Here is a 15,084-nt window from a genome sequence, read left to right as displayed (position 1 = left end):
ACATGTGTTTATGTCTGGACGTTTGAGCATACATCAGGTAAGGTACATCAGTCGAACATGTCACGTGATCTGGGTTGTACAAATGTACTCATCCAGCCTACAAACAGAGAATGAAGCAGAACGACAGCAGACATGACACACGCAGGAAGGAAAGTGGCTACTGCCGACTGTTGACGTCTTCCACGCGATTTCATAAATAAAACAATTTCTTATATACAGTGACAAAGTGTGACTCATCCAATTCCTTATTTTGACTTCTGACCATACGTTCCCGAATTATTTCAGGTGAACACTGGCTTACTGAAGATCAGTATTCTAACCCGGACTTTCACGGGTCTTTATACATTGTACCCATGTGGGGAATCAAACCCGGGTCTCCGGCATGAGGAGCGAACGCTTTGACCACTAGTGCCACAGGATGCGCTTACCTTTCCGCTAACACTTGGTATCATGACTGTTTCACGGTGATTCATAAACACATGCTCTGTCATCGTATCGCATCGTTATAATCACAGGATTGTCTGGTCCAGACTAGATTTGTTTACAAGCAACATCGTACAGCTGTAACACTTTTGAAACAAATACATACTCATGATATAGTCAATCGTACAATCGACTCTGCTTTTGGCAGAGATTTCTTATGACTGTGGAAATGGTTATGTCGTGTATATTCAAATAGTAAATTCAAGCATAGTCAAAACTTCTTAATTAACGTACTACTGAACATATTTTAATTATGTGTCACTATTTAATAGATATATGCACAGTAATATTTCCTTGTGGCCCGGTCAGAGGGAAATGAATCAACGGGAAGTATGATGAGATTGTGACAGACGGGTGCTGGATGTTTGTCGACATGTACATCAATATCCCCTCCAGCCTCCCTCCCTCCGCCACATACATATATATTTCATTGTGTATATTAATCAGTTATGCGCTGGGTCACGTATTTACTCGTCCATGTCAGTTTCAGTCAAGAGGATGATCGTCTCGGAGGTCATATGGATAGCATGCCTGGTAATGGCTGTTGAAGGTAGAATATTGCTTTGGCACATCTTGTCTGTTTAATTTGTGTATGTAACATTAGCACAACAGTTACATGTTTTGATGTTAATAACGACTGGGCTGTCTTACGAGTTGAGATCAAATGGTGGTTATCTTTGCGTACAGGTATATTTCACTTAAATAGCGTCGTGTGTGAATCTGTGTATTTGGCCACTTCTGATATGTTTGATCGCTACCAGGGTACTGTGCCACACTGTTGTAACGTTGGTTACCAACACGTGCACAGTAGACTGAATCCAAACTTATCATTCCTCTCTCCTGTCATGATAGGCACAGGCAAGGTAACATCAAGTATCTTCTTGTAACGTTGGTTACCCATACGGGCACAGTAGACTGAATCCAAACTTATCATTCCTCTCTCCTGTCATGATAGGCACAGGCAAGGTAACATCAAGTATCTTCTTGTAACGTTTCGTGCTTACGGCCTCACAAGGGGACAGAACTTCTTGTTGTGTTGACACGGAGGCGTTGATTGTCGTATGGATTTCGGATAGTATCCAAATATGATGTACATTGCTTCATTAAGCTACCAGAACGTGTCGAGAAACGTCGAATGGAAATAATATTGAAATTTCATTAGGAATTACTGTGAGTCACACAGTCTTAATCGTGGCCAGACGCGTTGTCCTTAGTTGGCGTATATATTGTTGAGCAAGCGAAGTAGGTGTATAATTAAGTATCCAACTTTCAAATACAAATGAAAAGCTATACTAATTCGCATTCACACAGAAGCTTTATGTTTATTTCAAAGCTTTATCTAGAATGGTCCTTCTTTTTGTAATAATTAGGTTTTGTGTTTTGTGTGTTATCTTTTCAAATCTAGAGGCGTAGTCAGACTTACACAACACAGGTAGGCATATACAGGTAGTCAGACTTACACAATATAGGTAGGCATATACAGGTAGTCAGACTTACACAATACAGGTAAGCATATACAGGTAGTCAGACTTACACAATACAGGTAGGCATATACAGGTAGTCAGACTTACACAATACAGGTAGGCATATACAGGTAGTCAGACTTATACAATACAGGTAGGCATATACAGGTAGTCAGACTTACACAATACAGGTAGGCATATACAGGTAGTCAGACTTACACAATACAGGTAGGCATATACAGGTAGTCAGACTTACACAATACAGGTAGGCATATACAGGTAGTCAGACTTATACAATACAGGTAGGCATAGACAGGTAGTCAGACTTACACAATACAGGTAGGCATATACAGGTAGTCAGACTTATACAATACAGGTGGGCATATACAAGTAGTCAGACTTACACAATACAGGTAGGCATATACAGGTAATCAGACTTATACAATACAGGTAGGCATATACAGGTAGTCAGACTTACACAATACAGGTAGGCATCTTTTGTCTCGCTTAGCGAGTGAGTGAATATGGTTTTAACAATATTCAAGCAATATCCCGGCGTGGTACACCAGGAATGGGCTTCACATGGGGACTCGAACCCGGGTCTTTGGCGAACAGTTTGAGCTACGATTAGCCTCGTTTTCTAAAGACCACATTTAGTGTCCACTAAATGTTCTTTTTTTAATCAACCAATAACTTCAATTTCAGCGGGTCCGTGTTTGGACAACCAGCACTGTTCTGACTGTGACAACACGACGGGACATTGCCTCACTGAGTGTGACACGGGGTACTTTGATCTAAAATGTTTCTCTGTGTGCGATGGTCATTGTAAAGGTAACCTGTGTAATCAATCTGCTGAAGGTAGTGGACGGTGCACCGAGGGTTGTGAGCCAGGATATCAAGGTCAGAGATGCAACATACCATGTGACAGTCCAGGAGGTAACTGTACAGCATGTCCAGGTGGTTGTGATGGAGGATATTGTCAGCTTGGGTCCTCCTGTGTGTCTGGATGTATTGACGCCCATTATGGTACAGATTGTGAATCAGGTCGGTATTGCCATGAGACAAGGTAAATGTCATTACTCTCCTTACCACATCACTATTTAGTCCTGGGAACAACTTACTGATCCGGTGACAGGACTGACTGACTGACTGACTGAGTTTGGTTTTACGCCGCTTTTAGCAATATTCCAGCAACATCACGGCGGGGGACACAAGAAATGGGTTTCACAGATTGTACCCATGTGGGGATTCGAACCCGGGTCTTCGGCGTGACGAGCCAACGCTTTAACCACTAGGCTACCCCGACGCCCCCCGGTGACAGGAATCAACACGGAGGGAAACCCAGCACCTTTGTCTAATAGGTGCATTTTGTTTAGGAGGACTATACAAGTTGATAATTCGGTATGATCAAGTGTCTTTTATTGGCTGTTCAGAAGTTAACCCTTTCTTCTGTCAGGCCGTGCAGTGGACTTTGTGGGATTGTCATACAATACAAGTTGAGAACACGGCATGATCGCAGTAACTTCTTTAACCTTCTTCGCTGTTAGGTGGTGCAGTAGGACTGTCTGTGGGAGCGTCATACAATACAAGTTGAGAACTCCGCATGATCACAATAACTTGGTTAACCTTCTTCTCTGTCAGGTGGTGCAGTAGGACTGTCTGTGGGAGTGTCATACAATACAAGTTGAGAACTCCGCATGATCACAATAACTTGGTTAACCTTCTTCTCTGTCAGGTGGTGCAGTAGGACTGTCTGTGGGAGTGTCATACAATACAAGTTGAGAACTCCGCATGATCACAATAACTTGGTTAACCTTCTTCTCTGTCAGGTGGTGCAGTAGGACTGTCTGTGGGAGTGTCATACAATACAAGTTGAGAACTCCGCATGATCACAATAACTTGGTTAACCTTCTTCTCTGTCAGGTGGTGCAGTAGGACTGTCTGTGGGAGTGTCATACAATACAAGTTGAGAACTCCGCATGATCACAATAACTTGGTTAACCTTCTTCTCTGTCAGGTGGTGCAGTAGGACTGTCTGTGGGAGTGTCCACGGCAGTGTTCAGTTTCATCCTAATGATCGTCTTGGTTGTGTACTGCAAGTATTGGCGACGCGTGAGACAACAGCACAGGTGAGTCAGTGAGTGGTTGAATGATTGAATGTGTGATGACAGGGTTGAGTGTCTGATTGAGTGCATGGCTTAATAAGTACTTATGTGAGTGGTTGAGTCAGCGACTGAGTGAGTGAGTGGTTGGGCGAGTGAGCAATATATGCATTACGTATTTCCCATGATACCTTCGTCGTACAAAATGTCTAGCTTCTGAGTTAGGTTTGTAATCATTCCCTGTGACGGAATCCCAACATTCCCTGTGACGGAATCCCGACATTCCATGTGACGGAATCCCGACATTCCCTGTGACGGAATCCCGACATTCCATGTGACGGAATCCCGACATTCCCTGTGACGGAATCCCGACATTCCCTGTGACGGAATCCCAACATTCCCTGTGACGGAATCCCAACATTCCATGTGACGGAATCCCAACATTCCCTGTGACAGAATCCCAACATTCCATGTGACGGAATCCCAACATTTGTAACAGAGCGAGTCAGTACACCATGCACTACTGTAGTATTTACAGGTCTCTGTGACGGAATCCCAACATTCCCTGTGACGGAATCCCAACATTCCCTGTGACGGAATCCCAACATTCCATGTGACGGAATCCCAACATTCCCTGTGACGGAATCCCAACATCCCCTGTGACGGAATCCCAACATTCCCTGTGACGGAATCCCAACATTCCCTGTGACGGAATCCCAACATTCCATGTGACGGAATCCCAACATTTGTAACAGAGCGAGTCAGTACACCATGCACTACTGTAGTATTTACAGGTCTCTGTGACGGAATCCCAACATTCCCTGTGACGGAATCCCAACATTCCCTGTGACGGAATCCCAACATTCCATGTGACGGAATCCCAACATTCGGAATCCCAACATGTGACGGAATCCCAACATCCCCTGTGACGGAATCCCAACATTCCCTGTGACGGAATCCCAACATTCCCTGTGACGGAATCCCAACATTCCATGTGACGGAATCCCAACATTTCTAACAGAGCGAGTCAGTACACCATGCACTACTGTAGTATTTACAGGTCTCTGTGACGGAATCCCAACATTCCCTGTGACGGAATCCCAACATTCCCTGTGACGGAATCCCAACGTTCCCTATGACGGAATCCCAACATTCCCGGTGACGGAATCCCAACATTCCCGGTGACGGAATCCCAACATTTCTAACAGAGCGAGTCAGTACACTATGCACTACTGTAGTATTAACAGGTCTCTGTGATACAGCAAACATATTACTGACTAGTGCATAACGACAAAACATATATTTATACCGTTATGATATCGTGTCTCATGTCGCTTAGTGGGCCAGTCTCTTGGTTTAGCGTTCTGTTGTCACAACGAAGAGACCTAGGTCCGACTATCCACAATGTGTAAAGCTCATTTCTGTTGCTTGAATATTGCTAAAACACAACTCAATTCAATGTTACCTTTGCTAGACAGAATAGACTACATAAATAATTGCGCTCGAGTTCGTTTGACAACTAGTCATTTGATTGAGAATAGTATGGCTGCTTTACGATTGGGCGAAAACCTGTAAAGAATGTAAACGATTAGAGGTGAGGTGAAATTGGGTTTAACGTCGTGCTTGATACATTTCGCTCATATGACGACGTGCATGCGCGTGTATGTGTGGTTGTTTGTACTAGCCCAGACTGAAGCTGGGTTTATAGTGAGGATACCATACCATACTGAAGCATGAATACCCCACTCAGACACATTATACTGACTCCGAGCCGACCAGTCCTTGTTGTACCCATTAATGTCGTGCGCCAGGCAGGCACCAACAAGTACAATATTTTAACGTCTTTTGCTATGACACGGTCGGGGATCCAACCCGCGACCTTCCGCGACTAGCGGAAAAAAGTAACTGTGCATAGCATAAAATTACATCAATAAAATTAATTTTAAAATAAACATGTATCAAAGCACTGTCTTTGCACGGAATTTTATGTTACGTATCACGCTTGACTTGTGCACTTTGTGCACAATGAACTTTTTGCATGTTTTTTTTACACCTGAAGTTCACACACCTGATATTGAAAATTGAAGAACGATTGCTTTTTCTCTAACCTTTGAATTTTGTGGAAAACACGTTAAGTTCAGCCTAAACAGCGTGTACGTCATGCCTCGACTTACAGACATTCAGCGTCAGCGTGGGTATGCTGGAGACTGGAATGGTCCAAAATGAAGTGGCCAGAGATTTGGGTGTCCATCGAAACACGATCTCATCTCTATGGAAACGTTTTCAACATGTGGCAACACGAGAGATTTGCCTCGGACCGGGCATCCACGCTTGACGCCGAATTGGCAAGACAACCACATTCGGCTGACCCATCTAAGGAATCGATTCCAGACTGCCAGTTTGACTGCTCGGACCATTCCTGGCTTACGTCCAATCAGTTCAGGAATGTACAGATTAAGGGAGCACAACATCCATCCCTGACGGCCTGTACGTCCAATTATGTTCCAACGTCACCGACAGCCACATCTTGCGTGGTGCAGACAGCATCTATGGCACATGAGACAGGATTGGGATGGTGTTTTGTCGACATTTCTTCTGGACAGCTCAGATGGCTGGTCAAAGGTGTACAGACGGTGATGCTGGACGGTATGCTGACGCGTGTGTTGATCAACGTCGACAGTTTGGTAGCGAAAGCGTTATGGTATGGGGCGTCATCACATCTCATTGTCCGACACAACCGATAAAGGGATGGGATTGTTGGACCTCAGGTGCAGCCGTTCATTCAAGGACAGAGACGTAAGTTCACGCTTCGGCAAGATACTGGTGGTTTGTGTTGTGACAGAAGGACATTCCTATACTCCCCTTGCCAGCTGTTTCTCGGGACCCCATTGCCTAGTGAGAATGTTTGGGATGAAATGGACCGACGTTTACGTCAAACCCAGAATCCGCCACTGACAAACTGAATTGGAACAAGTGTTGGTTCAGACACAGAACATCATTCCTCAAGCTTTCTTCAATCGCTTAGTGTTGTCTATGCGTCATTGTTGTCAAACCTTCATCAACACCAGTGGATGCTGAATGTATTAACTGACTTTTGACACATCTCTTCAAGGGTGTGGCACGATGCCTGGAGTCAAATCATACAGCTTTCGATCTTATCCTGTCAACAGTTAAACAGTGATGAAAAACACACCACAAATCGTGTTTTTCTCTGCCTGTCAAGCGTATTTCGGACACACCTAACTTATGCCGACCGCATGCCTGACGCACTTCTGATGCACCTATATAACTGATGTCGGTTTATTATAACGGCGGCTGCCAGATTGCATACAAGCGGTACTGAATAGTGCAGTACGTTAGCATTCGCAAGGAGTTCGCTCAGCGTCCATTGTATCTGCGCTGCAAGTACGCTATGTATTCGTCAAATATACGCTTCTCATATCTCGTGCCGGGCGTATTTCCGCGTAGGAACCGCTACGAACACATAGCAGATACGTACCGCGCTCGACCGACCTGGGATCGATGCACTCTGTATTTATAACTTCTGACCTGCGTAACAGCGTACGCAGCATCATTTTGTGCACGTCCAAAACTATCACACCTGCTGGGCAGTAATGTGCGCATGCCGGCGTACGTAAAACGTACACAAAACGATTGAGATGCACAAGAGCTGCGTATTGTGCGTACGACTGCGTCTGAAAAAAAATGTCAATGCGCAACTCATAAAGAATAAAGATATGCAGAAGTGCAAAAGTGTGACAGGGCTCTCATTTCATAGCAACAGTAGTTGATTCTCTCCTACACTAAAACCAATCCCTTCACTCTTCCAAACGACTGGGTTGGTGTGGTAGCATAGTGGTTAAAACGTCCGCTGGGCACGTCGAAGAATCGGTTTCGATTCCACACATGGGTGCTCTGCGTCAAGTGTATTTCTGGTGTCTCCTGCAGTGATATAGCTGGCATATTGCTAAAAGCAGCGTCTTACTGTGTCACTGCGAACGAGGGAGTTAGACTATAACTCTATATAACCAAAAAATGAAGTAAATATACTGGTGAACAAAAAAAGTACACACCAGGGTCCTTATTCCCGAAACGTTTGTAGCCCTAAGAATTCTTAACTTTCATCGTAGCCAATGCGTTGAGAATGGGCTTACGAAGTTCGAACGTTCGAGAATAGCTAGACTGGTGTTTTGAGACTATTAAAACAACGTAAATATTTTGCCAGCAATGTTCCATTAGGGTACGCTATCTATGGTGTTATTGCAACACATACACAATGTGTGTGACTTGTGAGTCGCAATCAAAACACTCATCTAAATATTACGCTGTTTTCAGGAAACCATTTTACCAAAGCATCAGGTGTGTACTTTGTTTAGTACGTCAGTTTATGTCACCAGATGTCCACGGTTGATTCTACACAGGACAAGTGGTGTGATGTGATAATGTCACCAGATGTCCACGGTTGATTCTACACAGGACAAGTGGTGTGATGTGATAATGTCACCAGATGTCCACGGTTGATTCTACACAGGACAGGTGGTGTGGTGTGATAATGTCACCAGATGTCCACAGTTGATTCTACACAGGACAAGTGGTGTGATGTGATAATGTCACCAGATGTCCACGGTTGATTCTACACAGGACAAGTGGTGTGATGTGATAATGTCACAAGATGTCCACAGTTGATTCTACACAGGACAAGTGGTGTGATGTGATAATGTCACCAGATGTCCACGGTTGATTCTACACAGGACAAGTGGTGTGATGTGATAATGTCACCAGATGTCCACGGTTGATTCTACACAGGACAGGTGGTGTGATGTGATAATGTTGCCTCTTTACTTGGACGACTGTCTTCTCTTTTCGTTTCACAACTGCTCACGCTTTCTAACAAACCATAAATATTCAGATATGTGATGAACCTATATTTTTTTAAACCCAAATTTTGACTGTGATGTGGTCAATGTTGGTCCTGTGCTAAATATATCAATTTTCATTGTTCTTACCTCACAGTGCCCCCCAGACAGAGGACCCTGTACGCCCCAGGGCTGCCGAGATGGACGATACCTCTGTACAGGAGCTGGAGTGGTACACCGACATACAGCTGACGGACATGACCCCGGCTTCTGAGTCACCTGGGAACTACAGAGGTGGGGGTGAAGCTGCTGGAGTGGAAGATGACGTTTACGACGTCGCGGATGGAGGCAGGCTTCAATGTGTTGTTGTTGGCGACATATACTCTAAATTATCACATACCCAGTGAGCACAAACTTCGAAAAGGTCTCACTCTGCCCAATGCTACAGAGTCTTGTCTTTGCAGTTTCCAGTTTGATCCAACGGTTCCTTGTCAAGTGAACGAATGTGTGACCGCGAGACGTCAGTCATATAATCTCTGGCTGTGCCATCACCAAATGGGTTAAAGTATGTTACTCTGAATGGAACTCGGCATGAATCACCTGCATTATTTCTTTGTGGGTGAGAGAGTGAGTGAGTTTAGCTTTACGCCACCCTCAGTAATATTCGAGCTATATGGCGGCGGTGTGTAAATAATCGAGTCTGGACCAGACAATGCAGTGATCAACTACTCGTGTCACGGTGACGTCATTCTGTGACCTCGCAAAACGGAAACAACACGAATATTGATATGTGTATCCCGTCACTGAAAGGCATCGCTTAACTCTATCTCACCAATTTTGATCTGATGTACATTCTAAAATCAAAATATTTGTGACCTTTGTACAAAAATGTTCTAAACAAACAATGTATTTCTGTTTTGCTTAAACAATGCCAGTGACAGGTCGTTAAGACAATGTTTGAATCGACACTTCATTTTACTTGTCTGGGCTTCATTACGGAGGGAGATTGCAAATAACTATACTTTAAGAAAACATATTGGAACCTGAACTTTCAGTTTGGATAGGAACGATAAGTGTTAACATTTCTTTGACAGACAGACATCTTTTGAACGCATCACCAATTCTCTTTATCTCTGCCCCTAGACACAACGCATGGGATGCACGTGCACAACACAATAGCTCCACACACGGGTATGGGGCGTCATTCTTGATGTTGACCGTGATTACTGTACAAACAACTATAGTCATAAGGAAGTGAAGTGGCGATGTACTCATTAAAACATTCATTATTATCATATCTACATGGATTGATCCATTTTTTCAATCGTTTCAAGTTCCCGTGCTTGCTTTGATAAATGGATAACATTTGATGATGTTGTGCAGTTGTGTTTGAATGACAAGTTTGTTCGACAACAGCCTTGTCAAGGTTCTGATGCCAAATCCATGGTAACCAAAATATACAAAAGAAGCCTAAATTCAAAACAAATTAAGCTGTAATTTTTTGATCGAGTCACTCTATGACCTTGCGAGAGATATTTTTACATTAAAGCGCAAACACATGGGAATAGGCAGAACTACCAATGTGCACAGCAAAGGTCTGAATATATGAACATGAGCCGTCAAGCCTAATCATATACTAATCAAACCGACGATAAAGTAGTACTTGTGAACTTAAAGTGCTTTATATCGATCGTTTAACCTAACTAGACTGGTGATAAGGTTGTTATTGCGAGCTAAAGTAACTATGCTGACAGAATTACGTAATGCATGTTGATAAGGGTTCTGGGTGACTGACTGACTGACTGAGTTTGGTTTTACGCCGCTTTTAGCAATATTCCAGCAACATCACGGCGGGGGACACCAGAAATGGGCTTCACACATTGTACCAATCTGGGGATTCGAACCCGGGTCTTCGGCGTGACGAGTCAACGCTTTAACCAATAGGCTACCCCACCGCCCCGGTTCTGGGTGAGGTTCGCTATACAATACATATCTGTTCGGCTTGTATGCCACCGTTTTAGCTGGTACATGTGATTTGAGTGGATCATAAACACAGATAAATGCACTGAAGCTTGGATCTGTTACCTTAACTCTATATGAACAGCCAACATACATACTTATGTGCGACACTCTTTATCAATGTGATCCTGGCAGGCCTAAGATAGTGTAACACGGGAGATTAGTCTGTTATATTTCCATTTCCAATCGCAAAGAAGGTGAAAAGTGTTTAGAAAACTTTGTTCATATTTGGATGGAGTTAAAGTTGATGTGCTTGTTTCTTTGTGAAATATTAACACTAATTATTAATTCAATCACGTCGGTGGTCTGTAGATGATGACGTCGGAACAAAACAATCAGGTATTGCACCATGAACATATTTGTCTTCTCCAAGGGGCTCGTTCACAAAACAACGATGATGTTATTTATTGGATGTACTCGGCGCCTTGATCTCCCCTCCAGCCTATACACCCAGGACTAGCAGAGCAACAATCAGGATGTAGATAGTTGTAGTCCCAGCAGTGACCCTCCAGCCTATACACCCAGGACTAGCAGAGCAACAATCAGGATGTAGATAGTTGTAGTCCCAGCAGTGACCCTCCAGCCTATACACCCAGCACTAGCAGAGCAACAATCAGGATGTAGATAGTTGTAGTCCCAGCAGTGACCCTCCAGTCTATAAACCCAGGACTAGCAGAGCAACAATCAGGATGTTGATAGTTGTAGTCCCAGCAGTGACCCTCCAGTCTATACACCCAGGACTAGCAGAGCAACAACCAGGATGTTGATAGTTGTAGTCCCAGCAGTGACCCTCCAGCCTATACACCCAGCACTAGCAGAGCAACAATCGGGACGTTGATAGGTGTAGTCCCGGCAGTGACCCTCCAGCCTATACACCAAGCACTAGCAGAGCAACAATCAGGATGTTGATAGTTGTAGTCCCAGCAGTGACCCTCCAGCCTATACACCCAGCACTAGCAGAGCAACAATCAGGATGTTGATAGTTGTAGTCCCAGCAGTGACCCTCCAGCCTATACACCCAGCACTAGCAGAGCAACAATCAGGATGTTGATAGTTGTAGTCCCAGCAGTGACCCTCCAGTCTATACACCCAGCACTAGCAGAGCAACAATCAGGATGTAGATAGTTGTAGTCCCAGCAGTGACCCTCCAGCCTTTACACCCAGCCCCAGCAGAGCAACAATCAGGATGTAGATAGTTGTAGTGCCAGCAGTGACCCTTCAGCCTATATACCCAGCACTAGCAGAGCAACAATCAGGATGTAGATGGTTATAGTCCCAGCTATAGGGATACCATCACCTCCATTTTCACAAGACGGCGTGGCACAAAACTGTGGCAGACATTTGTTACCCCAGATACACTGTTTGTTTTTCTTATAGCAACAGTCGACTGGGCAGTTGTCGGTTGTTTCTCCGACATCACACTTTCCGTTGTAGCAGGTGTTTGGCATCCTTGACCCATCTCCTACCGCGAGGTTCAAACCCTTCAGTCGGTACCGCTCCTCGCAGTAGTCTGTGAAGCACTTAGTGAACACCCAGCATGTTCCTACAACATCGAGTCAAGGCCATGGCTCGCATTTCTCAGCAACCTGTGTCTGTCCGTCACATCCCCCACAACGGTAGGATGCGTGTTGTTTACCGTTCCCGTCGTCGAACCCACCAGGCATACAGTAGGATTCTTTAGATGCTCGTTGATAGGTGCGACCATCGCAACGAGGATGGGTACCTTCATTCAAGTTGTTGCAGCAGGTGTAAAAGTGCAGCTTAGAAATTCCACCCAGCCAGAAGTTGGAACACTCTCCTTGAGGTGGTTTATCTCCAGGCCTCCTCTTGACCCGCACATTGAGAGCAGTTACGTGAACGCTGACCAGCACCATGTTCGACCATTGCTATTTGGGGGGAATACAGCAATGTTATGATCTGAAGGATAACACTGTACAAGTTACTATTATTATATAGTCATGTTGTGATCTGAAGGATAACACTGTACAAGTTACTATTATTATATAGTCATGTTGTGATCTGAAGGATAACACTGTACAAGTTACTATTATTATATAGTCATGTTATAATCTAAAAGGATAACACTGTACAAGTTACTATTATTATATAGTCATGTTATAATCTAAAAGGATAACACTGTACAAGTTACTATTATTATATAGTCATGTTATGATCTGAAGGATAACACTGTAAAGTTACTATTATTATATAGTCATGTTGTGATCTGAAGGATAACACTGTACAAGTTACTATTATTATATAGTCATGTTATAATCTAGAAGGATAACACTGTACAAGTTACTATTATTATACAGTCATGTTGTGATCTGAAGGATAACACTGTACAAGTTACTATTATTATATAGTCATGTTGTGATCTGAAGGATAACACTGTACAAGTTACTATTATTATATAGTCATGTTATAATCTGAAGGATAACACTGTACAAGTTACTATTATTATACAATCATGTTGTGATCTGAAGGATAACACTGTACAAGTTACTATTATTATATAGTCATGTTGTGATCTGAAGGATAACACTGTACAAGTTACTATTATTATATAGTCATGTTATGATCTGAAGGATAACACTGTACAAGTTACTATTATTATATAGTCATGTTGTGATCTGAAGGATAACACTGTACAAGTTACTATTATTATATAGTCATGTTGTGATCTGAAGGATAACACTGTACAAGTTACTATTATTATATAGTTATGTTATAATCTAAAAGGATAACACTGTACAAGTTACTATTATTATATAGTCATGTTGTGATCTGAAGGATAACACTGTACAAGTTACTATTATTATATAGTCATGTTGTGATCTGAAGGATAACACTGTACAAGTTACTATTATTGTATAGTCATGTTGTGATCTGAAGGATAACACTGTACAAGTTACTATTATTATATAGTCATGTTATAATCTAGAAGGATAACACTGTACAAGTTACTATTATTATACAGTCATGTTGTGATCTGAAGGATAACACTGTACAAGTTACTATTATTATATAGTCATGTTGTAATCTGAAGGATAACACTGTACAAGTTACTATTATTATATAGTCATGTTATGATCTGAAGGATAACACTGTACAAGTTACTATTATTATATAGTCATGTTATAATCTGAAGGATAACACTGTACAAGTTACTATTATTATATAGTCATGTTACGATCTGAAGGATAACACTGTACAAGTTACTATTATTATATTGTCATATTGTGATCTGAAGGATAACACTGTACAAGTTACTATTATTATATAGTCATGTTATGATCTGAAGGATAACACTGTACAAGTTACTATTATTATATAGTCATGTTGTGATCTGAAGGATAACACTGTACAAGTTACTATTATTATATAGTCATGTTGTGATCTGAAGGATAACACTGTACAAGTTACTATTGTTGTATAGTCATGTTGTGATCTGAAGGATAACACTGTACAAGTTACTATTATTATACAGTCATGTTGTACTACTGGCGTAGAGAGACATTTACGAATGTAATAAACGTGACAGAAACATTCAACTTGTTTCCAGTGTGTACCATTAGTTCTACCGGACAACCTGGTATTTAGAACATCTGAAAGCTATGGAATGATCTCTGATATATATATTTTAACTGATGTATTTTCTTTAGCTTATCTCTCACATAAATGTCGTTTTCTAATTGGCTGTGCGCTCTTCTGTTATTTGAATTGTACCCCGCTTACAACATTTGCTTTGTTACTCGCTAGGAATGGCGAACTGTGGGAATTCATTTGGTGCATCGTGTTAGAAATTCTTTATCTCGAACATTTGAGTCCCATATGATGTACTGAAATTACTGATGTTTGCAAAAGCAAATCGATGGATGGGAGATAACTCTCTCTATATATAAATTTATCTATCGTGTCTGTCGTTGTCGGTGTTGGTTAATTACCTAACTCTGCTTATTATGATCCGATACGTTCAACCTACAGACAGTTCAAAACAGGCTGACATAAGTGTGTGAGTTTGGTTTTAAGCCGTTTTTAACAATATTCCAGCAATATCACGGCAGGAGTCATCACATACATTGTACCTATGTAGGGAATCGAACCCGTGTCTTCGGTGTGACAAGCGAACGCTTTAACCACTAGGCTACCCCACCGCCC

At 42.5% G+C, this 15,084-nt stretch overlaps 1 protein-coding gene across 1 annotated transcript; it reads left to right on the top strand.

Annotated features, from left to right (window-relative positions):
- The first annotated feature begins 3,438 nt into the window (after window positions 1–3,438).
- Window positions 3,439–9,488, top strand: LOC124266549. Its single transcript, XM_046701350.1, has 2 exons — window positions 3,439–4,075; window positions 9,062–9,488. The coding sequence occupies exons 1-2, from the start codon at window positions 4,020–4,022 to the stop codon at window positions 9,309–9,311; spliced, it is 306 nt and encodes a 101-aa protein (XP_046557306.1). The 5' UTR covers window positions 3,439–4,019; the 3' UTR covers window positions 9,312–9,488.
- Window positions 9,489–15,084: the final 5,596 nt, after the last annotated feature.

This window comes from Haliotis rubra, unplaced genomic scaffold (genome assembly GCF_003918875.1).
Source record: "Haliotis rubra isolate DU_JTF1 unplaced genomic scaffold, ASM391887v1 Scf1264, whole genome shotgun sequence".
Taxonomy (NCBI): domain Eukaryota; kingdom Metazoa; phylum Mollusca; class Gastropoda; order Lepetellida; family Haliotidae; genus Haliotis; species Haliotis rubra.
Note: the sequence above shows the minus strand (reverse complement) of the source record. Positions and strands in the feature narration are given on the sequence as shown.